We start from the raw sequence: 25,080 nt of genomic DNA, 5'->3' as shown, positions 1-25,080 counted from the left end.
TGGACATCTGGGCTCTTTCCATAGTTCAGCTATTGTGGACATTGCTGCTATGAACGCTGGGGTGCAGGTGCCCCTGCAGATCACTACATTTGTATACTTGGGGTAGTACCTAATAGTGCAATTGCTGGGTCATAGGGTAGCTCTATTTTCAACTTTGGGGGAACCTCCATACTGCCTTCCAGAGTGGTTGCACTAGCTTGCATTCCCACCAACAGTGTAAGAGGGTTCCCCTTTCTCCACATCCTCACCAACATTTGTTGTTTCCTGACTTGCTAATTTTAGCCACTCTGACCAGTGTGAGGTGGTATCTCATTGTGGTTTTAATTTGTATTTCCCTGATGCCAAGTGATGTTGAGCATTTTTTCATGTGTCTGTTGACCATTTGGATGTCTTCTTTGCAGAAATGTCTGTTCATGTCTTCTGCCCATTTCTTGATTGGATTATTCTTTGGGTGTTGAGTTTGATAAGTTCTTTATAGATTTTGGATACTAGCCCTTTAATCTGATAAGACATTTGCAAATATCTTCTCCCATTATGTCGGTTGTCTTTTGGTTTTGTCGACTGTTTTCTTTGCTGTGCAAAAAAGCTTTTTATCTTGATGAAATCCCAATAGTTCATTTTTGCCTTTGTTTCCCTTGCCTTTTGAGACATGTCTAGCAAGAAGTTGCTGTGGCCGAGGTCGAAGAGGTTGCTGCCTGTGATCTCCTCTAGGATTTTGACAGATTCCTGTCTCACATTTAGGTCTTTCACCCATTTTGAGTCTATTTTTGTGTATGATGTAAGAAAGTGGTCCAGGTTCATTCTTCTGCATGTGGCTGTCCAATTTTCCCAACACCATTGTTGAAGAGACTGTCTGTTTTCCATTGGATATTCTTTCCTGCTTTGTCAAAGATTAGTTGACCATAGAGTTGAGAGTTCATTTCTGGGCTCTCTATTCTGTTCCATTGATCTATGTGTCTGTTTTTGTGCCAATACCATATCGTTTTGATGATTATAGCTTTGTAATAGAGCTTGACGTCCAGAATTGTGATGCCCCCAGCTTCAGTTTTCTTTTTCAACATTCCTTTGGCTATTTGGGGTCTTTTTTGGTTCCATACAAATTTTAGGATTCTTTTGTTCCATTTCTTTGAAAAAAGTTGGTGGTATTTTGATAGGGATTGCATTGAATGTATAGATTGCTCTAGGTAGCATAGACATTTTAACAATATCTGTTCTTCCAATCCATGAGCATGGAACGTTTTCCCATTTCTTTGTGCTTCCTCAGTTTCTTTCATGAGTGTTCTATAGTTTTCTGAGTACAGATCCTTTGCCTCTTTGTTTAGGTTTATTCCTAGGTATCTTATGGTTTTGGGTGCAATTGTAAATGGGATCGACTCCTTAATTTCTTTCTTCTGTCTCGCTGTTAGTGTATAGCAATGCCACTGATTTCTGTGCATTGATTTTATATCCTGCCACTGTGCTGAATTCCTGTATGAGTTCTAGCAATTTTGGGGTGGAGTCTTTTGGGTTTTCCACATAGAGTATCATGTCATCTTCGAAGAGCAAGAGTTTGACTTCTTTGCTGATTCGGATGCCTTTTATTTCTTTTTGTTGTCTGATTACTGAGGCTAGGACTTCTAGTACTATGTTGAACAACACTGGTGAAAGTGGACATCCCTGCCATGTTCCTGACCTTAGGGGAAAAGCTCTGTTTTTCCCCATTGAGAATGATATTCGCTGTGGGCTTTTCATATATGGCTTTTATGACATTTTGAGGTATGTTCCCTCTATCCCTACACTGTGAAGTTTTAATCAAGAAAGGATGCTAGGGGCACCTGGGTGGCTCAGTCATTGAGCATCTGCCTTCGGCTCAGGTCGTGATCCCGGGGTCCTGGGATCGAGCCCCACATCGGGCTCCCTGCTCCACGGGAGGCCTGCTTCTCCCTCTCCCACTCCCCCTGCTTGTGTTCCCTCTCTCGCTGTGTCTCTCTCTATCAAGTAAATAAATAAAATCTTTTAAAAAAAAGAAAAAGGATGCCATATTTTGTCAGATGCTTTTTCTGTATCTATTGAGAGGATGATGTGGTTCTTGTCCGTTCTTTTATTTATGTAGTGTATTACATTGATTTATGGATGTTGAACCACCCTTGCAGCCCAGGAATAAATCCCACTTGGTCATGGTGAATAATCCTTTTAATGTACTGTTGGCCAGTATCTTGGTGAGAATTTTTGCATCCATGTTCATCAGGGATATAGGTCTGTAACTCTCCTTCTTGGTGGGGTCTTTGTCTGGCTTTGGGATCAAGGTAATGCTGGCCTCATAGAAAGAGTTCAGAAGTTTTCCTTCCAGGACGCCTGAGTGGCTCAGTTAGTTGGGCGTCTGCCTTTGGCTCAGGTCATGATCCCGGGTTCCTGGGATCGAGTCCCACATCAGACTCCCTGCTCAGCAGGAAGCCTGCTTCTCCCTCTCACACTCCTCCTGCTTGTGTTCCTGCTCTCGCTATCTCTGTGTCTGTCAAATAAATTTAAAAAATCTTTAAAAAAAAAAGTTTTCCTTCCATTTCTTTTTGTTATTTCCTTTTTTTAATTGTAGTTGACACACAATGTAACAATATTACATTAGTTTCAGGTGTACAACATAGTGATTCAGTAGTTCTATACATTATTCAGTCCATTTCTTTGTTTGAAACAGCTTCAAAAGAATAGATGTTAAATTTACATGTTTGGTAGAATTCCCCTGGGAAGCTCTCTGGCCCTTGACTCTGATTGGTTGGGAGATTTTTGATTACTGTTTCAATTTCCTTGCTGGTTATGGGTCTGTTCAGGTTTGCTATTTCTGCCTGTTTCAGTTTTGGCAGTTTGTACACATCTCCATGAATACATCCATTTCTTCGAGATTGCCTAATTCGTTGGCATATAGTTGCTCCTGATATATTCTTATAATTGTATTTCTTCAGTGTTAGCTGTGATCTCTTTCATTCATGATTTTATTTATTTGGGTCCTTTCTCTTTTCTTTTTGATAAGTCTGGCCAGGGGTTTATCAATCTTACTAATTCTTTCGAAGAACCATTTCCTAGTTGATCTGTTGATCTGTTCTACTGTTCTTTTGTTTTCTATTTCATTGATTTCTGTTCTAATCTTTATTAATTCTCTTCTCCTGCTGACTTTAGACTTTATCTGCTGTTCTTTCTCCAGCTCCTTTAGGTGTAAGGTTAGGTTGTGAATTTGAGACCTTGTTTCTTGAGAAAGGCTTGTATTGCTATATACTTCCTTCTTAGGACTGCCTTTACTGCATCCCAAAGGTTTTGAACAGTTGTGTTTTCATTTTCATTTGTTTCCATGAATTTTTTTAATTCTTCTTTAATTTCCTGGTTGACCCGTTCATTCCTTAGTAGGATGCTCTTTAACCTCCATGTATTTGAGTTCCTTACAAATTTCCTCTTGTGGTTGAGTTCAACTTTCAAAGCATTGTGGTCTGAAAATATGCAGGGAATGATCCAATTCTTTTGGTACTGGTTGAGGCCTGATTTGCGACCCAGTATGTGGTCTGTTCTGGCGAATGTTCCTTATGCACTCGAGAAGAATGTGTATTCTGTTGCTTTAGGATGGAATGCTCTGAATATATCTATGAAGTCCATCTGGTCCAGTGTGTCATTCAAAGCCCTTGTTTCCTTGTTGATCTTCTGTTTAAATGATCTGTCCATTGCAGTGAGTGGGGTGTTGAAGTCTCCTACTATTATTGTATTATTATCGATGTATTTCTTTAATTTTGTTATTAATTGGTTTATATAATTGGCTGCTCCCATGTTAGGGGCATAAATATTTACAATTGTTAGATCTTCTTGTTGGATAGACCCTTTAATTATGATATAGTATCCTTCCTCATCTCTTATTACAGTCTTTGGTTTAAAATCTAATTTGTCTGATATAAGGATTGCTACCCCAGCTTTCTTTTGATATCCGTTAGCATGATAAATGGTTTTCTACCCCCTCACTTTTAATCTGGAGGTGTCTTGGGGTCTAAAATGAGTCTCTTGGGGGTGCCTGGGTGGCTCAGTGAGTTAAGCATCTGCTTTTGGCTCAGGTCATAATCCCAGGGTCCTGGGATCAAGCCCCACGTTGGGCTCCCTGCTCATCGGCGAGCCTGCTTCTCCCTCTCCCTCTGCCTGCTGCTCTGCCTACTTGTGCTCTCTCTCTCTCTGTCAAATAAATAAATAAAATCTTTAAAAAAATTTTTTAAAAATAATAAAAATAAAACGAGTCTCTTGCAGACAGTATATGGATGGGTCTTGCTTTTTTATCTAATCTGATACCCTGTATCTTTTGATTGGGTTATTTAGCCCATTTATAGTCAGGGTAACTATTGAAAGATACGAATTTTGTGCCATTGTATTACCTATAAAGTCACTGTTTCTGTATATTGTCTTTATTCCTTTCTGGTCTATGTTACTTTTGGGCTCTCTTCACTTAAAGGATCCCCTTTAATATTTCTTGCAGGGCTGGTTTAGTAATCACAAGATCTTTTAGTTTCCGTTTGTCCTGGAAGCTTTTAATGTCTCCTATTTTGAATGACAGCTTTGCTGGATAAAGTATTCTTGGCTGTATATTTTTCTCATTTAGCACCCTGAGTATATCATACCAGTCCTTTCTGGTCTGCCAGGTCTCTGTGGATAGGTCTGCTGCCAGCCTAATGTTTCTACCCTTGTTGGTTACAGGCCTCTTGTCCCGAGCTGCTTTCTGGGTTTTCTCTTTGTCTCTGAGATTTGTAAGGTTCACTATTATATGTTGGGGTGTTGACCCTTTTTTATTGATTTTGAGGGGGGTTCTCTGTGCCTTCTGGACTTGAATGCCTGCTTCCTTCCCCAGATTAGGGAAGTTATCAGCTATAATTTGCTCTAATATACCTTCTGCCCCTCTGTCTCTCTCTCTTTCCTCTTTTTCTGGGATCCCAATTATTCTAATATTGTTTCGCTTATCTGTCGATTTCTCCCCTCGTGATCCAGTAGTTATCTCTTTTTCTCATCTTCTTTATTCTCCATTAATTCTCTCTTCTGCCTCATTTATCCCAGCAGTTAGAGCCTCCATTTTTTATTGCATCTCATTAATAGCCTTTTTTATTTCGACTTATGATTTTTAGTTCTTTTATTTCTCTAGAAAGGGATTCTCTAGTGTCTCCTGTGCTTTTTTTCAAGCCCAGCTAATATCTTTATAATCGTTATTCTGAACTCTACTTCTGACATCTTACTTATATCCATACAGATTAGGTCCCTGGCAGTCAGTACTGCCTCTTGTTCTCTTTTTTGAGGTGAGTTTTTCCGTCTTGTCATTCTTCCAGAAAGTGGTCGCTTTTCTATTTGTAGAATTGCAGCAGTTCTTAGAGCGCCAGTTAAGTTGCAGGTGTTCAGAATGATTTGATAGCTATCTAGCTGAATTCCTGGGGCCAGATGAAACTAACGTCTCCTAATTCTCCACCATCTTGGACTCTCTCCCAGAACTAATTAAAATTCTTAAAAGGTGATGTGGATCACCATTTTACTTTTTAAAAAAACTGGGTTTTTTTACATGTAAAATAAAGTTATCAATTCAAATCTTGGTACATTTTATAAAAACAAGAGGTAATGTTGTAATAAAACAGCAGGAGCTTTGTTAGGCAACATACTGTTTGTTTACTCTGTGCAATAAAATACTTTGTTCATACTACACTTATTCAACATGACTAACAGTCACTACAGACATTTCATGAATCTTCATGGGACTCCCATAGACTTACTGTTGAGGTGGAGAGACATTTACAATCATAATGTGCCGTGAAGACTTGAAAACATTACTTCTAGTAGGAGATAATGTTCATATTATTTGAATTGCTTTTAGGTACTGAACGGCTGAGTTACAAGGACTGAAAATGGAAAGCATTCTAAAAGCCCATGAACACTGTTTTTCACACCCTTCTTCAGAACACACTAAACCTTAAACTTGTTTGACACATTTCTCTTCATACACAGCAAGCAACAGCACCCGATCAAAGCCTGAGAAGTAATGCTGCTGTGTAAACACTGCAACTATTCCTGAAAAAAAGCATGAGACGTATACGCCAAAGCTGCCCAGTTCCATAATCTGTATCGCATGGATCACATGTGTGTGTGTTTCCACATGCAAGAATGTATTAAGATGACAGTGAAGTCTAGTCACAGCAATTTACAGGCTTAGTATATTTTTTACACTTTGTTTGAAGGAAAATTTCAATATTTTACGGTCTTTTAGTAGATGTTACATACACTGCACTTTATGAAATCTGAAAGGTAATGAAATAACTTTTTTCCAACATTTTGGTAATAAAACAGTGTTTCCCCAAATACTTGTACTGTCTGTCTACATGATCTGTTTGATCTGAGAACCACTAATCACAAAGACTGACTCAGTGGAATAACTAGAAAAATAACGAGGGCAAAGATTACCAATTTGATGAACTCAACACAGATTTTGCATAAATTAGCAGATCAGGAGTTGCAACTCAGTCATGTAAAAAACTCCATTACCTTTTATTTTGGTGCTGTAGGTAGAATAGCATGTGGTAAAAAATGCGAAGTATTGGCTGGTTGGGTATCCCTTGATGGAAAGTGCAATATCTGGTAGAATGGGAAGGAGCAACTGTGTCCTGACTGTAGGACTGCACGTTATGTTCACTGCACTCTCATTTTCTTTTCTTTTCTTTCTTTTTTTTAAGATTTTATTTATTTGAGAGAGAGCGAGCGAGCTCGCATGAGTGGTGGGGAGAAACAGAGGGGGAGGGAGAAGCAGACTCCCCACTGAGCAGGGAGCCCGATGCAGGGCTCTATCCCAGGACCCTGAGGTCATGACCTGAGCCGGAGGCAGATACTTAACTGAGCCACCCAGGCGCCCCCCCCATTTTTTTTTTTTTTTAAGATTTTATTTATTTGAGAGCAAGAGAGAGTGCACTCTCATTTTCTGTATACACATTTCAGAGCTCTAAAGGAGTCTGGCTTTTACTTTTTTTTCTTTTTTTAAGAAAGGAAAAGATTAAAAAAAAAAGTCACAAAAGGAGATTGTAACTAGCCTTAACATGTACCTGTCAGTATTATGAATATTGTCATAAAAAGCTATCTATTAAAAATCAGAACAGAAACTTAATTTTTTTAATCTTAAGATGTGTAGAATGTTTCTAAGATATTAAAAACGATTCAAATCCATGCATAGTGTTAAGATCATTTTTCTAATTATTCCATTGAGTCAGTTTTTAAATCAACATTTTTATGTTTATTTTTTAAGTGTTTGATAATAAGTTATACTTCAATTGGAGAAAAAGTATGTTTGCTTTTTGAAATCTCATTTATTAGTTGCTCTGTAAGCACAGTGCCTGTAGTTCTTGTTCTTGCCTCTTACCCATGTCCTCCTTCTCTCCCTCTCCTACTCTTCACTTTCTCTCAGCAAACTTGGCTTTTGTGGAAATGGGCATACAATGTGAGGAAATTATGTGAGTTGGGAATTTCACTGTTCATTTTGGGAGAAGAATTTTTTTTTTTTTTTTTAAGATTTTATTTATTTGAGAGAGAGAGAGACAGCGAGAGAGGGAACACAAGCACAAGCAGGGGGAGTGGGAGAGGGAGAAGCAGGCTTCCCGCGGAGCAGGGAGCCCAATGTGGGGCTCCGTCCCAGGACCCTGGGATCGTGACCTGAGCCGAAGGCAGACGCTTAACCACTGAGCCACCCAGGCACCCCTGGGAGAAGAATTCTTTATAATTTTTTTAATTGCCGTGGTAACTTTTTTCATAGTTAGATACTATGCAAAATATATCAACAAAGAATTTTTCTTCATCACTTAAGCAAATCAAACTTAAGTACCTGTTGATACCTTTTAGTGAAGTTGGGACATCTTTTAAAGTAGGCTTTCTTCTAAAGTGATTGTGGAATAGACGGTTTTAAAATTTTGTGTGGTTCATTTGAAGAAGTTTTCAGGTAATAGAATATGCTTTTCTCTGTTAGAGAACTAGTGTTTAGGATTTCAATCTGGTGGGCAGAGTATTTGGCCACATGTAGTAATAACCTTCTGCAAAGATCATCGTATAGATGAATTTAGCACCAGATTTCGGCAGTACCTACTCACATTCTTGTTCCAGTGAGGGGTATTTGTTCAGGTTCCACAGCCACATCCACGCACTTACACTTTCTTTTTAACATACAATTCATCTAAGGAGGAACATGGCATAGCATGAGTATATACAAATGAATGTGATGCTTGGGGTTGTGTGGGGTTTTTTAAAGTTATTTAAAATATTTACTTCCCTGTATTACAGATCAGTGGTTTTCAAGTATGTGAAGCAGAAGAATTATTTTTAAAATAAATTCCTAAAATAAGTAGAAATGTAATTAGAAGTTCTGAGTGAAGCAGGGCTGGTAAGGGTTTAGAGCCAAATCCTCTAGTGTTTCTTTGAACATAGTTTTGAAAAGCCTAATATTTAGAGGACCATAATAAACATATTGAAATGTGAGTATTATCTAGCTAAATAAGACAGATTTTCTTGTGAGGGAAAAATCAAGGTTTTTCTTATCTTTTAGACTTGAAGGTACTAAATATCTGCTCTAAAGATAAAATAATCATTGTGGGTTATCATTATGGATACATAATGGTGGATTGGGTGCCAGAGGACCTAGGTTCTGATCCCAGAACAAGTTATTTAACATTCTGGGCTTCAGTTTTCTCATCTCGAAAGTGAAGCAGTTGAACTAGAATTAGAAGAGATTTTAGAGATAATCTATTAATAGTCTGGTAATCAACTATTAAGTCCACTTAACTCTGTGGAAAACCCTCTCAGACCATACAACTTTAGTAGTTTTAATATCTTTTTTTTTTTTTAAGTAATCTGTATGCCCAAGTGGGGCTCGAACTCATGACCCTGAGATCAAGAGTTGCACGCTCTACCACTGAGTCAGCCAGATGCCTCAGTAGTCTTATTATCTTTATGTTGACTTGAGTCACAGTATTTGGTTCTCCCCTTTCTTCATAAATGTCAAAAGGAAACATTAATATGATCTTTATTTCTTACAGGTTCAGCATGCACTGAAAAAATCTGAGAAGGCTTTGGATACCCTAAACAAAGCCATTGTCATTGATCCCAAGAACCCTCTATGCAAATTTCACAGAGCCTCAGTTTTATTTGCAAATGAAAAATATAAGGTAAGATATGTATTTTAATGGTTTTCAGCATTTTATTGCTTAAGTTTTGCCCCTTCTTTTAATAGACCAAAAGTTATTTATACTTTTTCATCTCTAATAGTTTATTTTTCCCATTTTCAGAAGCTATTCATTTTCTTTTGTGATTTTATTTCTTTATGAAATACTGATAGGTAGGATGGGTTGTATGGATATTTAGGAATATGTGTTATTCCTTGTAAGGATTCCATATATAGAAAGACAGTTTTTCCATCAGGGAGTTATCTTAAAGGTAAGACCTAAACCATCCTCTTAGGACCAAAATATCTGAACAGGTGGCAAATGAATGTGTGTGCATTATTCAACAGGTATTTACTGAGTACCTATTGCATGTCAGGGACTAGGAATATAGTGGCAAGCAAAGCAAAGCAATCACATTTCCTGCCTTTAGTACCCTTTTAGAGGGGCAACAGACATTAACCAAATAATGACAAAAATAATACATGTTGAGTACATAAAGGAAAAGTATAGTGAGTTATGAAAGCTTATAACAAGGATACTTGGTTTAGTATGATGTTTTTCTCTCTTCTCACACTGTTTTCCAAATTGTAGAGCTGTAGCATGAAAAAAAGCTGAGAAAATAAGATAAGGAAAATTGAGAAAGAAAAAAGAGGCATAAAGTGACAATGGGATCTTTGTCATCATTTAGTCAGTCATAAACCATGAATCCAAAGTTTTGATTTAAAGTTCAGGTTACTTTTTTAATAAATTTAGGCTCTTCCTAAAAAGAGTAAAAGTTACCAAGCAAACAAAAAAAAAACTCCAAAATTTAAGTGCACAGAATATGTTGGACCTAATAATCCATTTCAGTAGCCTCCCTAGAAATCAGTTCTTCCAGTACACATTGACATTTGCTGAAATTGAAAAATACAAAACCAATGATAAACTCTTAATATTTCCAGACTGATAAAGATACATAAAATCAACCATCTGATTTATTCTTTGTCATTTATTCAGTGATTCCCCTAATCTCACTCTTTTTCTTTATCAAGAAGTGGATGTCTAGTCCTACTGTTTTTGTTCTTCTATAAAAGCTACTTTTAAATCTAAGAAACACCTTACAACTTTTAACTTGCTCTTTGAGGTACTATAATTGTAATTCATCATTTGTTTTCATGTTTTTGCTTCATTGTATCTCTTTACATTTGTGGTCAGATTCTTCAATTGAAGGATTTTATTCAATTTATTATTCTCAAAGCCATTTTAATATCAACACACCTACGAAGTATGCCATATAAATCAGCCCTGTTCTTGGTTCAAGAAGCCCAAATTCTAATCTGACCCATTGTTGAAGCTATAATGGTCACAGCCATTTTTGACTACCAGCTTAGGGTTTGGCTAAATTGTAAGGCCTACTTTGATGCACGGGTACATCCAGTATACCTCTATTAAAATAAAAAGGGGTATGAGGAAAAAGTTACTGATTACTTCTGAAATGTCTTGGCTTGAAAAATGAAAAGCAAATGGTGGCAACCTCTCTGTGGCAAAAGCCTTCTAAATATCATCCTATTTAATGAGCTGCATTGATATCAGGTAAGTCTTAAGTCTTTAAGGCAAAAGTGAGAACTCTGATACTGTGTTAGTCACTGTTTCTCAGTGAGTCTTTGTAATTAGATTATTGAGGTGGGGAGGTATGGTAAATGAAAGTTTTATAACAATTACAACACGCAGTTATAGAAAGAAAACCTATCCATTCTGAACTGTGTGTGGTGAGCAGTGAAGGATTGGGGTGTATTGTCCTGATTAAGATTTCTTTAAAACAGTGGTTCTCAAAGTATGGCCGGGGCACTTCTGGGGGCCCCCAAAAATCCTTTCAAGGAGTCTACAAGGTCAAAACTATTTTCATAATAATATTTAGGTGTTACTTGCCTTTTTCACTCTTATCATCTTACCAATGTACAGTGGAATTTTCCAAAAGCTACATGACAGATTGAATGCAGAAGCAGATAAGAGAGTCCAGCTGTTTTCTTTTAACCAGAGATTTGCAAAAATGTTAAGCAGTACCACTATTCTTACTGACTTAATTGTTCTGAAAAAGTTATTTTTCATTAAAAAAATATTATCTATGTTAACATGTAATGGTTTGGTGGTGTTACTTTTAAATTAATGGATAAATATTTTTAAAACTTTCACATTTTAATTTCTGATATAGTAAGTATTGATAGCTATAATCCACATTAACAAAAACTCTTTGGGTTCCTCAATAAGCTTTAAGAATGTAAAGAAGTCTGGAGACCCAACAAGTGTAAAAATTGCTTTTTTGCAATATTAAAATCAGTCTCAGATTTCTTCGTTGTGGTACAGGCTTTATCAGTCCCTGTCAGTAACATTTGACAGGTGTTAACAGTGATTGTAAGTAAATAATATCCGTGACCACAGATCTTTTATCTTGATTCTTTATTCCATGTATATTTTACAATACTTAATAGTATGGAAGGAATAGAGAACAGTCTACCTCGTAGAATTATCATATGTAATAAGTGTTCCATTCCTAGACTAGCAGATGTGATTCTCAGACCCATTCAGCCCAGCAGTACTTTGAGTTTATTTCTCTTGGGCTGCCAGCAATTAGGAAGACAATGAAGTGTTAAGGATGCACCAGAGCCCCTTACATACTTGTGTAAAAAACACAGCACTTGAAACAAATACACCAAGTAAGTGTGTGTGTGTGTGTGTGTGTGTTTGCCTTTACTCTTCTTTTTTATTCCTTTTTATTATAGAAAATTTCAAACATCATTATACTGTGATAATGGGTCCATGGAACCTACCACACAGCTACTTTCATACTACTTCCCACAAAAACATTTTATGTAAATCTTTTATTTTAGATAATGCCTATAAAAAATTTACAAAAGCCAGGAAATTACATTTGGCCTTAGGTTAAGGGAGGGTCAGGTAGGAGTGTATTAAACTTTTTTAGAACTGTGAAATAAGATTGGTTCCTTATTCTTTATACCCTTCTTAGAGAAATAATACTAAAGTCTTATACCAATCAATGAATAAATCCCCTTATGTTACCCAAATGCTATAATCCTCTGATACCTTTACTAGTCCACTCTCTTTGATCACTGCTTTATTCCTTATATCTTTGTGGGGGCTTTTTATGAAAGTAATAGGCTTGTTACCCAAAAATTCAAATAATATGAAAGTATAAGAAAATACGAAGTTGAATGTGCCTCATAAGGGGACCCTCCAGGGAGGAGCATTGTTAACAACTCAGAACATACTTCTTTAGATCTTTTTCTCATTATTTATATATTTTTAATTGTACCTAACAAAGTAGACTTACCCTGTTGTGGTAGGCAGGGTAATGACCCCTCAAGGATGTCCATGCCCTAATCCTGAGCACCTGTGAATGTGTTACCTTACGCAGCAGAAGAAACTTTACAGATGTGATTAAGGATATGGACCTTGAGTTGGGGCGAGTATCCTGCATTATTCAGGCGGTGCTAGTCTAATCACATGAATCTTAAAAGTGGAGGATCTTTCCCAGCTGTAGTCAGAAGCAGCATGAGAAGGACTCAACCAGCCTTTGTAGCCTTTGAAGATGGAGGAAGAAGGCTACAAGCCAAAAAATGTGGGCAGCCTCTAGATGCCAAGAAAGGCAGGGAAACAGATACCCTGCACAAAGGAAGGGACCTTGATTTTAGCCCAGTGAGACTCATATTGGACTTCTAATGCACAGACTATAAGATAAAAAAATTTGTCTTAAGCCATCAAAATTGTGGTAATTTGTTATGACAGAATAGGAAACTAATGCAACTACACATACTGTTCTATAATTTGCTTCTTTTCACTTTAACACTCCTGTGGATAGATAGTTGATACTTACCTTTTTTTCTTTTTTAACCTAACTTACATTGGATTTTGTTTTACTACAAAGAGGTATAGAGAAGAAAAGTAGATAACCTCTGTGGACATTAAAGAGAAATAAAATATAATATTTATGTTAGAAAATTCAAAAAATAGAGAAAGCTACCAAGATAAAAATAGAAGGTCCCTGCTCCCCTTTTACCTCAATCATCCCCTTCCCAAAGGTAAGCCATTTATATGGGGCATATATGTATTGATTTCTGCCAGAAAAAAAGAAAAATTTATATGCTCACATAAATATAAAATATTTGTGAGAATACCCACATAATCATTGGTATATGTGTGGCATATATGTTTTGTTACGAAAGAAATAATATTATTGCACGTACTCTTTTGCATCTCACTTTTGCTTCTTTTCTTTTAACATATGGTTGAGCACCTATAAATCTAGTGTTGCATAGAGAATGAACCACAATTTATTTAACTAGACTATGATTAGACACACCTTGATTGCTTCTAGTGATTTGCAGTAGCATGTTGGGTCGAATGTTCTTATAAAGATGATTTAGTGAATTTTTTTAATATATCCCTGAGATAAATTCCTAGCAGCGGGATTGCTGAATCAATGGTGCAGTTTTTAACTTAATAGATAATGCTAAATTGTCCTCACAAACAGGTTGCATCAGTTTACAATTCCACCTTCAGTAATGAGAATGCCTGATTCCTCTCTCTCATAGTAACTTTATGCAACATCAATTTATTTTTATTTTTGTCCATTTGCTAGGTGAAAAATGGACAATATCTCATTTGGGGAACCAGTTTTATTTTTGATCATGTCTTTTAAATACAAATCTATTTCTCTGTCTTTTCTCTCAATTTCCCGAACCCTTTAGCAGTGGTCAGAAGATTTCTAGACAGTTTTGACTTAATTCAGAGGGTTAAATTTTACTCTTCATCATTAGTTAAAATGGCAGGTTGGTAGTCAAAGCTTAGTGTTTGCATCAGGGAGATGGTTTATTAACAGAACTTCAGAATTGTTTTATTCTGCAACTTAGTTTTCAAAACTCTTTCACACACAGTGTAATAGGGCGCCTGGGTGGCTCAGTTGGTTAAGCGACTGCCTTCGGCTCAGGTCATGATCCTGGAGTCCCTGGATCGAGTCCCGCATCGGGCTCCCTGCTCGGCAGGGAGTCTGCTTCGTCCTCTGACCCTATCCCCTCTCATGTGTTCTCTCTCTCTCATTCTCTCTCTCTCAAATAAATAAATAAAATCTTTAAAAAAAAAAAAAAAAAAAAACTCTTTCACACACAGTGTAATGGAGTATTGTTATTTTAAATAAAATGGTGACCAAAGCAAGCATTGTCACCCCCATGTCTGTGTGTTCTCCATGTACTCTGGTGAATTCCTGCCATTCTTAGTTCCTGTTGTCTTAAGTATTTTCATGCATTTTATTTTCACAAGAAGAATTAACGTAATAGGGAAGTGCATTGATTAAGATCTAGTATAAGCTTTAGTTAAGATGATTTGGGAAATCAAATAAAAACACTTGCTTAGTTAGAACTTTGTAAAATTTTGCTACTCTGTTTTTCTTTGCTTTTTTCAGTCTGCTTTACAAGAACTTGAAGAATTGAAACAAATTGTTCCCAAAGAATCCCTCGTTTACTTCTTAATAGGAAAGGTAAAGATTTGGGCCATGGTCCTAAACTGTGACTTTCATAACAAATACTAACTTCTGAAGAAGAAATATAATACATATTGTGCAACATCTACTGAGCAAATTCAACAGAGCTCTGAACTAAATGCTCTGGGAATAAAGAATGGATTTAGTTAAAACATTTAAGAAGATGATATCCTGATGAAGGAGCAAGAACATACACACCATAATCCTAAACATACTATGGTTTTGGAAGTATATTAGCACTTGCAGCCAATGGCAGTCATGAGTTCGTTACTGAGACTACATCTTGGAAAGCTCTTAGCTTCCAATTATCAACAAAATATGTAGGCATCCCCCAAAAGAAAAAAATTGATGCTCTGCGTAGTCTTAATTAGAAGAACTGGCTTCCAAGATTTCCAAGACCAGACTAGTCAAGACTTTACAGACTTGGCCCATAGATGCCAACTGGTGAAGGTAGCTGGGAACAGTGGACAGGTGTTAAGAGTTGATATAATAGCCTTTAAAAATCAGTGTACATAATGCTAATCAAGCAGCTTGTAGTCCATTTCTTTCAGTTGTCATTGATCCAATCAAAGTATGATTTATTGGAAGCTCACTATCAGAGAGACAGAGGCAAGGAATTCTGAAAATATCTGAATATATTAGAAGGAACTCAGAAGTTAGTCTGAGTTTTTCTATAGGATGAAAGTGACCTACTCATCAGAATGGGTTTATAGCATGTAAATCAGAAGCCTATTTAAATTATTAATGTATAGGATTTTATAATTGAAACTCACAACTTAATGAAAAATGTAGTGCTGCTGTTTATTTTTAGGTTTACAAGAAGTTAGGTCAAACACACCTCGCCCTGATGAATTTCTCTTGGGCTATGGATTTAGATCCTAAAGGAGCCAATAACCAGATTAAAGAGGCAATTGATAAGCGCTACCTTCCAGATGATGAGGAGCCAATAACCCAAGAAGAACAGATCAGTGAGTATCATCCATAAGAATCAGGTTTGTATGTGTATCAAACCAGAGAGCTAATAAAACATCACCTCAGAGTTAGGCAAAGGGGAACAGATATTTCTTAATGACACAGAATAAACATGGAAATTTTCTTGACTATTGAATATTCAGAAAGCTACCTTTTGCCTAAGGATTTGTGGGCTGCTTTTAAATTTTTTTTTTAACCATGGTGTATTCTTTATACCAAATGGAATTTTAGAGAAATTAAATAGGGCAATATATTAACAAAGTGCATGTGGAGTCAGGTAACTACTCTCCGTTTTGGATCTAATTTGCTGTGACTTTGACAAATCCATTGCAGATTTTTACCAGGACATTAATTTAAATACGTAACTAATGCCTGCCTTACCTGCTTCATAGGAATGCGGGGTGGGATGGAAGGGATGATAGATGTGACGATATGTTGAAGATATTATAAGTGCTAAGTGAATGAAGAATAAATTTGTGCACATTTTAAAGTATTGATGAAAAGTATTGACAGATCTGTAGTAATGACTATTCAAATTCTCTGAAGCTCTGGCAAATTCAAAATCTAAAAATACGGCTAATGTATATAAATTGAAGGGTCAAGAAAAGAGGAGGGAACAAAGAAGTAGTTTAAGGCAGTAGTAAATACTCTATCCCTAAATTGAGTGTATATCTTTTTTTTTAAAAGATTTTTAAAAAATTTTTTTTATTTTAGAGAGCACGCAAGTGGGGGGAGGGGCAGAGGGAGAGAATCTTCAAGCAGACTCCCTGCTGAGCATGGAGCCCCACATGGGGCTCTGTCCCAGGAACCATGAGATCATGACCTGAGTTGAAACCAAGAGTCAGATGCTCAACTGACTGAGGCACTCTAACTTGAGTGTGTATCTTAACATAACTAGTGAGAACATAACTAGTTTGAATGAAGTCCTTTTTTAAGATTTATTTATTTTTTAGACAGGGGGCGGGGCAGGGGCAGAGGAAGAGAGAGAATCTTAAGCAAACTCTGCACCTAGCATGGAGCTGGATGCGGGGCTCGATCTCACAACCCTGAGATCCCGACCTGAACTGAAACCAAGAGTGGGTCGCTCAACCGACTGTGCCACCCAGGCGCCCCTAATAGCATTTTTTAATAATAAGAGAATTGAGAAACTTCTGTTGAGATGAACTAAGATACCTTTGTTCCAGAAAACTTGGCAAAGGCTTTAATTAAAATCATAATTCCTATAATCCCAATAACCCTTTTTAAACTGAAGGTATAGTTTATATTTCTGTGGACTAGCAGGGACTGTTCCCAAAGTAGAGTCAACAGTTGGAGGGAATGTCAGTCTTTTTTTAATGTCTCGGAAAACTAGCTCTAACTCCTAGGGTAGGAATAAGGAATTCATTAGGGAGAGGCAGCTTTAATAGTTAAAACTCGTTTTGTTTTTTTTTTTAAGATTTTTTTATTTATATATTTGACAGAGAGAGACATAGCGAGAGAGGGAACACAAGCAGGGGGAGTGGGAGAGGGAGAAGCAGGCTTCCCGCGGAGCAGGGAGCCCTATGCGGGGCTTGATCCTGGCCTGAGCTGAAGGCAGACGCTTAACGGCTGAGCCACCCGGGCATCCCAGTAGTTAAAACGCTTAAAGGTTGAATGCAATGAACTAATCTTTTCAGACAAGCTGTAAAACAAAGAACCTGAATTGCATTTTATTGAAGGATATCAGGATTTTTAAGGGCCTTAATTTAAGATCGCATCTCTCTGCATAGAATAGTTTTCCTTATTTTCATGAACCAACAAGAAATATTTGTCAGACGCCTTACTGTAGACTTTTCTTTTTATTTTTTTAAAGTGGGAACAGATGAATCCCAGGAGAGCAGCATGACAGATGCAGACGACACACAACTTCATGCAGCTGAAAGTGATGAATTTTAACTTCTGGAAATCAGACTTTTGCAACTGGATGTGTGACTAGTGCTGACATGTTTCTTGTCCCTCCATATACTGAGTCTTCACTCTTGAGCCGGCAGTGTCGTCATCCATCCCTTATACCATGAGAGTGCCACTTTCATTGGACCCTGACTGTACACAGAATGAAAGGCAGTGCAATATTTAGCTGCTAACAAGACTGGCTCTTTCACCAGTATGAATGACAATTTAGGGGGTAGGATGGGGAACTTTCTTTTCTTTTTTTTTTTTTTCTTTAATCTCCCTTTGTTGGAAAGCTATCATGGAAGGAAGAGTTATGTTTTATCTTGAAGGAACCGTTAGATATGGAAAATAGTGATGAACCAGAATTTCTTGGTTGTTTTTCCAAAAATTTGTTTTTATTTGGTTCTGTTCCTGATTAACAGAGTGACTGACCTTCATTTCTAGGTTCTTCAAGAATGGTGTTAGCAAGTGCCAGATGGAACAATAAAAAGACATTGCCTATAACAGAGTAACTTGATTGCCAAGGAATGTAAATTACCTTAAACTTGCAGTGTCTCCCATAAGCAAATGTAATGGGCACATTGGGACTCGTGTAGGAATCAAATATCCCTCCATACAGTGTACACTTATTCTTGGCAAGAATGCTTTAATGTCTAACCAAGAATTTTAATTTATTCATCTTGCTTCAAAGTGTTGATCATTGTCTTGGTATTGCAAACTTTAAAGTTGTCCCTTTATCATATTGCCTCTTCTCTTTGAGCTCTGTGGGATCACCTTTAACATTCAGAGATGGTAGAGTGTTTGCCCACTGAAAAGCCAAAACAAGGCCTTTTACCATTTAAGTTCACCATAAGAATCAAAATGAGAACACTAAAGTGGAGAGACTTTAAGAGATCATGATAGCGAAAGCCTTAATACAATCAGAATTGTACCTTGAATCTATATTTGTTCAAGAAAGTATCCCTTTGACTTTTCTAAGTGTTTAAGCAGGGTGCAAGAATGTGTAGTTACCTTTGGTTGAGGTCATTTCCATTCTTTTCGGCTCTCTGCTTCAAATTATTTTCAGTAGTGTGAGTCACCAAAATGTTTACCAAGAGTGATTGGGTTTAAGATACTAGAAATTTTTAGCTGCAAAAAAAACCCCATTCTTATGAAGGAGATGAGTTCTCTCCTGAGTTTCTCATAATATAAGTTGGTGTCTTCGGGGAATGGCCACAATTTTAAAGATCTAATTATGCATAATAAAATGGGAATTATTGGAATTTCACAGTAACAGATTTAAAGTCTTAAATTGTGTATCTCCTTTATTGTAATGTATTGAAATTTTTAGAGAAACTTTAGTTGTTAACATTTTTTTAAGTGCCAATGTCAGAATATAACAAATTATAGTTTCTTATGAATGACAGGCCTACGGTTATTATTTTGGATTATTTGATGAAGGACAAATTTATCTACTGGTTACCTGTACTTGTTAGTCAAGTTGTGAAAACAAGGTGGATTACAGAAGATGTGAACAAAATTTTAACCTGTAGACTCAGTAACTTCCTATCATTTACTGTTAATCTGCTCATTTGAATGTGGACCATCATAAATTAATTCAAGTCAGAGTCTTAGATTAGGTATTGGGTGCCAGAGAGGTATTTAACAAAATTTCCTACCTAAATCTATGTAATAATATGTGCTGCTTAAAGAAATAATTTATAAGAAAAAGGAAAGGTTGGGAGTAAATGAATATCATTAAAAATTCCCAAAGGCTAGCACTTGGATTCTAACAAATATTCCATTTTATTCATTAGTTCTGTAATATTTAATTTTATATTCCTTTATTTTTTTAATCGGCACATCATAAGCCAGGTGTATGACAGTACCAAATACAGAATTTCACAGACAGCTTCAGCCTGAGCTCTGTCACAAAGCCTGGAGAAAGCTAAGCTCAGAACATCATTTGCTGATGTGTAATTATCTTTTGTAGTAGGAATTTATGTCCTGTGCCAGAGCTGAGAGCCTTTCTGGTACTAATTTTGAGACCAAGGATAAAAGGATAGTTGTGGAAGGCACACCATGGCAATGGCTGGCTGTGGGACACTCAGCCCAAGCTTAGTCTGATTTCATTTTCCTCATACCTACTTTCAAAATGTTTAGGTATTTGAAGCCTTATTCCCACCTAGTAACTGTTTCTGGCTTGCTTGCTTGCCTTTTTTTTTTTTTTTTTTTTTTTGCCTGGAATGAGGATCAAACAACCAGAAAAGGACATATATTTTGATCAAGCAAAATGTTTGTTTGAAATTTCAGTAGTTACTTTGAAGGAAATTTAAAATACTGGGAACTTTATTAGTCTCTTTAAGCTTTTCACACACATACATATATGTGTACACACACACACTTTTGTTCAGAAGTTATGTTGTGGCATTGAATATTTTTCCCCCTTGGAAATGGTTCTTAACTCTAGGATTTTAGAAGGTTGGAAATATTTTTTCAAGCGAACAATGGTACTCAAAATAATGAAAGGTGGTCCCTACTTTTTCTGTATTTCATTATTTTAAAATTTTTGTTTTTTTCCAAGAACTGCAAGTTACATTTGAACCATGCTGCTGTTGTACCTTAAACAAAAACTCAGTGATAACCAGTATTTAGTCTATTAAAAATGCTCTTTTTGAAGAAAAAAGTTTGGAAGTCTCTGATTAGCCAGACTATAGTATGGGTCTTCACTGAGAAATATGGTGACCTGTTTTCTTTGTGAAAACCTGGGAAAACGCAAGTGTGGGTGTGATGTGTGTGTTCTGTTTGCATTGAAACAATGTAATTTTGTGTCTTTTTTTTTGCTTTTCCTGACTTATTTCAGAAATTGTACAGTCCTTGGGGGGGGGGAGAAAGCCTTTTCTGTTAATATATTTGCATTCATTAAAGGATACGAAAAATCCAAATAAATTACTTTTGAAAGCAATTTATAATTAAGTTGTTGAAGCTACATCACAGCTGTGCCATCTGTATTTTTATAGTAAGGCACAGCAAAATAGTGAAAAATTAACAGTTTTACATTCCACAGAAGTCTAGGGCAGTGTTTCTCTAATTTTTTTTTAAACTTAGACCCTCTTCTAATACATATATATATACTTTTTTTAAAACTCACATCCTTTTTTAGTACTCTTTGGAATTTCCAAAATAAATATTGTGACAAAAATGTGGTAATTTTTAGAATATATTTTTTTCAGCCTACAGAAGCCCCTTGGCAGCAGCTGTTTGCAAGTCACCTGCTTATTCTTTAATCATATGATTTCTGAAATTTATTTAAAAGGGACACAAAGCTTTTTTGTTCCAATTAGAATCTTCTAAAAATCAAGAAAAAAAATTTTTTTTTTTTTTTTAGATTTTATTACTAATTTGTCAGAGAGAGCACAAGCAGGGGGAGTGGGAGAGGGAGAAGCAGGCTCCCCACTGAGCAGGGAGCCCGATGCAGGGCTCGACCCCAGGACCCTGGGATCATGACCTGAGCCGAAGGAAGACGCTTCACCGACTAAGCCTCCCAGGCGCCCCAAGAAAGAAAATTCTGAGAGAAGTAGAATATAGAAACTAAATTTTTCCCTGGCCTGGTTATCTTGGATAAAGTATAGACAGCTGAATGGTTTTGTTCCGACTTGAAGAAGGGGTAGCAATAGAGAAAACACATGAAGTGGGGGATGAGTTGGGCAGATCAGTGGGGACGACAGGCTTCATAATCCTCCCTAGGACTTGCCATTTACTGTCAGTTGGACAGGGATAACTAGTAGAAGTGCAGACAGGAAGCAGTCTTTGGCGTGTTTAGCTGCTAATTAATGGTTCAGTGTAAGCTTTATAAGTGCAAACATTTAAATAGCCACATTTAATGAAATCTTGCCATATGTACTGTGTTACTTGATCTGTCCATAGTATTTTCAGTCTTCAACCCTATAAAGTAGGTGTTTAACATTTTACAGAAGAGAAAACGGCTTCAGCTATTAGATGATATAGCTGGACACTTGGGGCATTAGTGTATGTTCAAACCCTTTTATTCAGTTTTGGACTTCCTCTGGCAGTTTCAAATCATGTCTCTTATTGACTGTTAGGTGTCCTCTCCAGCATTTTTAAATTATGTGCTATAGAGTATCATAAAAGTTTGGGTTTTACAGAGGAAACTTTAGTATCAACTGTAGATTCAAATCTATCACATGCGTAGTCCTTTGATGGTGCTTTGATCTATATCCTGCCTGTTTCTCCTCACACTGAAATTGAAAGTGTTATCCCTCATTGAATGACTAGAATTTGCTTTAAGATAGAAAACAAAATTAAATTTTTTACTACCAATTTCTTCTCCCTATCACAAGCATTCTTTTCATATTCAGTACCCTCAAAACAGAATTTTCAATTTGATGCTAAAAGCTACATTTAAGGAGAAAATTCAAGTCCTTGAAAATGCATAATGCTTCACCAGAGTTTGAGTAAGAAAAGGACTAACAATAGAAGCTAAGAAGAACAATGAAGTAGAATTAAGGTTTCTAATCGTCTATTTTTAAAAAGCACTAAACTAATCTCTAGGAAATAGAGATTTTGCCCTTCAGTAGCTCTGTGACCTTGAACAATTCACTTAAGCCTTTTTCTGATCAATACAAAGAAGATGAGATCTACCCTTCTTCGCTCACGGAGGACTGAGGATCAAATGCAGTAAATCACCATGGAAGTGCTTCAGTTGCACTGTGGTAATAATACAGTGGTAATAATAGGGTGGAGATGATGTCATGGAAAATTGATTTGGTTGATCCCAAGACATGATCCTGTGAGACAAGTTCACTGTAGAACAGTAAACTCTGAGTCTAGAACAGGGATTGTCTATGGCCTGCAGACCAAATGGCTCACTGCCTGTTCGATTTTATTGGAACAGCCGTGCCTATTTGTTTACATGTCCGTGGCTGCTTTCTCACTTCTGGGACAGTTGAATAGTTGCACAGAGGCTATCTGGCCTACAAAGCATCAATATTTACTATCTGTATATATTTTTTTAAATATATATACATGTAGTATAGATTATACTGTACATATGATCTGACATTTTATGTTTTGCAAACCCTGATCTAGAACTTATCAGCTGTATTGGCGTAACCATCTGCAAATCACCCAAATAATGTGTTCTCTGTGGTGCTAGATTCTTCTTAACGCTTTGTGAGTTAAATCACTGGGCAAGGTGCTACATAAGAAAAAATTCATCAGTTCTTATATAAGAACTGATATAATATATCAGAACTTATATAATAAGACTTGATTGGGTAAAGGGATTTCCTTGTATATAATGGCACTCCTTAAACTTATTGCCAATTTGTAGCATTTATACCAATGCTACATCTGTGCCCATAATCATTTGACTATCTTGAATAATATGAGCATTTACTTACTTTTTGTTTTGCATTTATGGATCACTTTGATATGAGAATAATCTCACTTCATCTTTACAGTCTTAAAAGGTAAGGCATGTATTATCTGCTTGATGCAAGAGGAAACTAAGGCTTAAAGAAACCAGAACATTTGCAAAAAGGAACAACTTGGCAGACTTTTGCTCACACATTATTGGCCAGGCCTGGGTCATAGAATCCTCCCCAGATGCAAGGGATGCTGGTAAGTTTAGAATCTGGTAAAACGGAATGGGTTTGCTATGACTGGTTTAGATAAATCATGACTTATCTCCGGGGGTTGTACAGAAACAGATTTTGTTAGCAAAGAAGGGGGAATGGCTGTTGGTTCAACAGCCAGAAGCCCCTGCCACACTGCTATAAAGAAATCCCTGCTTTTTGGCAACTGTTCTTATATTCAACTCAGTGAACTTTCTTACCTGAGAGTTTGTAGGGTTTCTATTTAAGATTATACTATCTTCAAATAATGGTGTTTTTTCCTTTTTAATGCCTTTATAACATACCTCATTTCTTTCTTCCTTTTTAACTGCTATGGCCACGACCACCAATGTTATATTGAGCAGTAGCAACCGTAATAGCAAAAGCACTCACTGTCTTGCTCCCAGTCTTAAAGAAAATGCTTACACTTTCTCAAACTTTCAACTCGATAAAATCTCAATCCACTGTTACTCAGTATGTCCCCTTTGCTAATCTCATTGCCAACCCTAACACTCAACTCCCACTTCAACTACCATTTATAAGCACTGATAGTCAATGAAGATACCTTTCTATTGCTAGTTTTCAATGGTTCTCGTCATGACTATGTCCTGAAATGTACGCATCTATTAAGCATGTTGAGACTTCTGGGGCTGGAAAGCAATGGCAGTAGCCTGATGACAAATCTGCCCCTCACTTTGCCAAAACAACTCTCAAATCGAATAGAACAAAGAAAAACTGCACAGGATTCATGCCTTCACTACCAGAAACCTGTAACTTCAAATCACCTCTAAGTAGGGTGGGGGTGGGGGGTGAATCCAGTAGGGATCCTGCTACCACCATAAACCTGTGAGTGTAGAGAGTGAGGAAAGGGGTTGAATCTCTTGGGGACAGCAGAAGGGAGGAGTGGACTTAGAAGAAGCACAAACAGAATCTACGGGGGGAGGGTGGGGAATGGAACAATAAACACAAAATACTGAACACAGTTTGGCACTCAGTAGGTCACAGTCTTCTCTTTAGGGAAGGGTTTGAAAACGTGTAGGGCCAGGAGTGGCAGCCTCAAAGAAGCCGTGTTTCTGGGGGAGAATGGGTAATGAAGAGGTAATGAAAGAGAAGGCAGAAATGTCAGACCGACAGAAAAGAGAAAGCACATCAACCTTTCTTCCCACCCGCCAGCAAAATCTTTAAACTGCATGAGATAGGGTGGAACTGACAGCTCTGAAACTAACAGTTCTGTCCATGAAATTATTTGGAATAGAGTACAGCCATCCACATCCTGCAAAAATCAAAATGTCAAAGCCTTTCTGCTGGTGAAAAGTCTCCCCAACAAACAACCACAAAGCTAAAGAAAAGACATATCCTCTTAAAAGCATCTGAGAAAGTGAAGAGCTACCCTATGTCAGAAAAGAAAAAAAAAAACAGAAACTAAAAAATGGTGAATTTGAATACACTAAAAACCTTTTGCATGACAAAAAAAAATAAGTGACAAACTGGGAAGAAATATTTGCCCATATGTCACAAATAAAAGATTAATACTCCTAATGTATAAAAAAGTTTGAGAGAGGACATAAATAGTCCCAAAAAAGATTTAAAAATGGCTCTCAACCATGTTAAGTTGTTCACTTTCACTCAATAAGAGAAATACAAATTAAAACTACGTTGAGAGGCGCCTGGCTGCCTTAGCTGGTAGAGCATGGACTTGATCTCAGGGTCATGAGTTCAAGCACCACGTTGGGCATAGAGTTTTCTTAAAAAAAAAAAAAAAAGAATGCCTACACTGAGATGTCAAATCACCATGTTGTACACCTGAAACTAATGTAATCTTGTGTGTGTCAACTTTACTCAAATAAAAAAAAATTCTAAAAACTACATTGAGATACAA

General features: G+C 36.9%; 1 protein-coding gene across 4 annotated transcripts in view; it reads left to right on the top strand.

Annotated features, from left to right (window-relative positions):
* The window catches only part of CDC27 (cell division cycle 27), a 74,143-nt gene extending 53,892 nt beyond the window's left edge, over nt 1–20,251 (top strand). For 2 of the 4 annotated variants that reach the window (XM_032429335.1, XM_032429334.1), the window contains exons 16-19: nt 9,045–9,173; nt 14,626–14,700; nt 15,579–15,671; nt 17,507–20,251. In XM_032429335.1, coding sequence (XP_032285226.1) covers nt 9,045–9,173; nt 14,626–14,700; nt 15,579–15,653 — 279 coding nt within the window. In that variant the 3' untranslated portion in view covers nt 15,654–15,671; nt 17,507–20,251. Of the gene's footprint in view, nt 1–9,044; nt 9,174–14,625; nt 14,701–15,514; nt 15,672–17,506 lie in introns of all 4 variants that reach the window. The other 2 variants (XM_032429333.1, XM_032429332.1) reach the window with 1 other exon arrangement.
* The last annotated feature ends 4,829 nt before the right edge of the window (nt 20,252–25,080 follow it).

Source organism: Phoca vitulina, unplaced genomic scaffold (assembly GCF_004348235.1).
Source record: "Phoca vitulina isolate PV1807 unplaced genomic scaffold, GSC_HSeal_1.0 scaffold41, whole genome shotgun sequence".
NCBI classification, from domain to species: domain Eukaryota; kingdom Metazoa; phylum Chordata; class Mammalia; order Carnivora; family Phocidae; genus Phoca; species Phoca vitulina.
The sequence above is the reverse complement of the archived record's forward strand: the minus strand, read 5'-3'. Positions and strand labels throughout refer to the sequence as shown.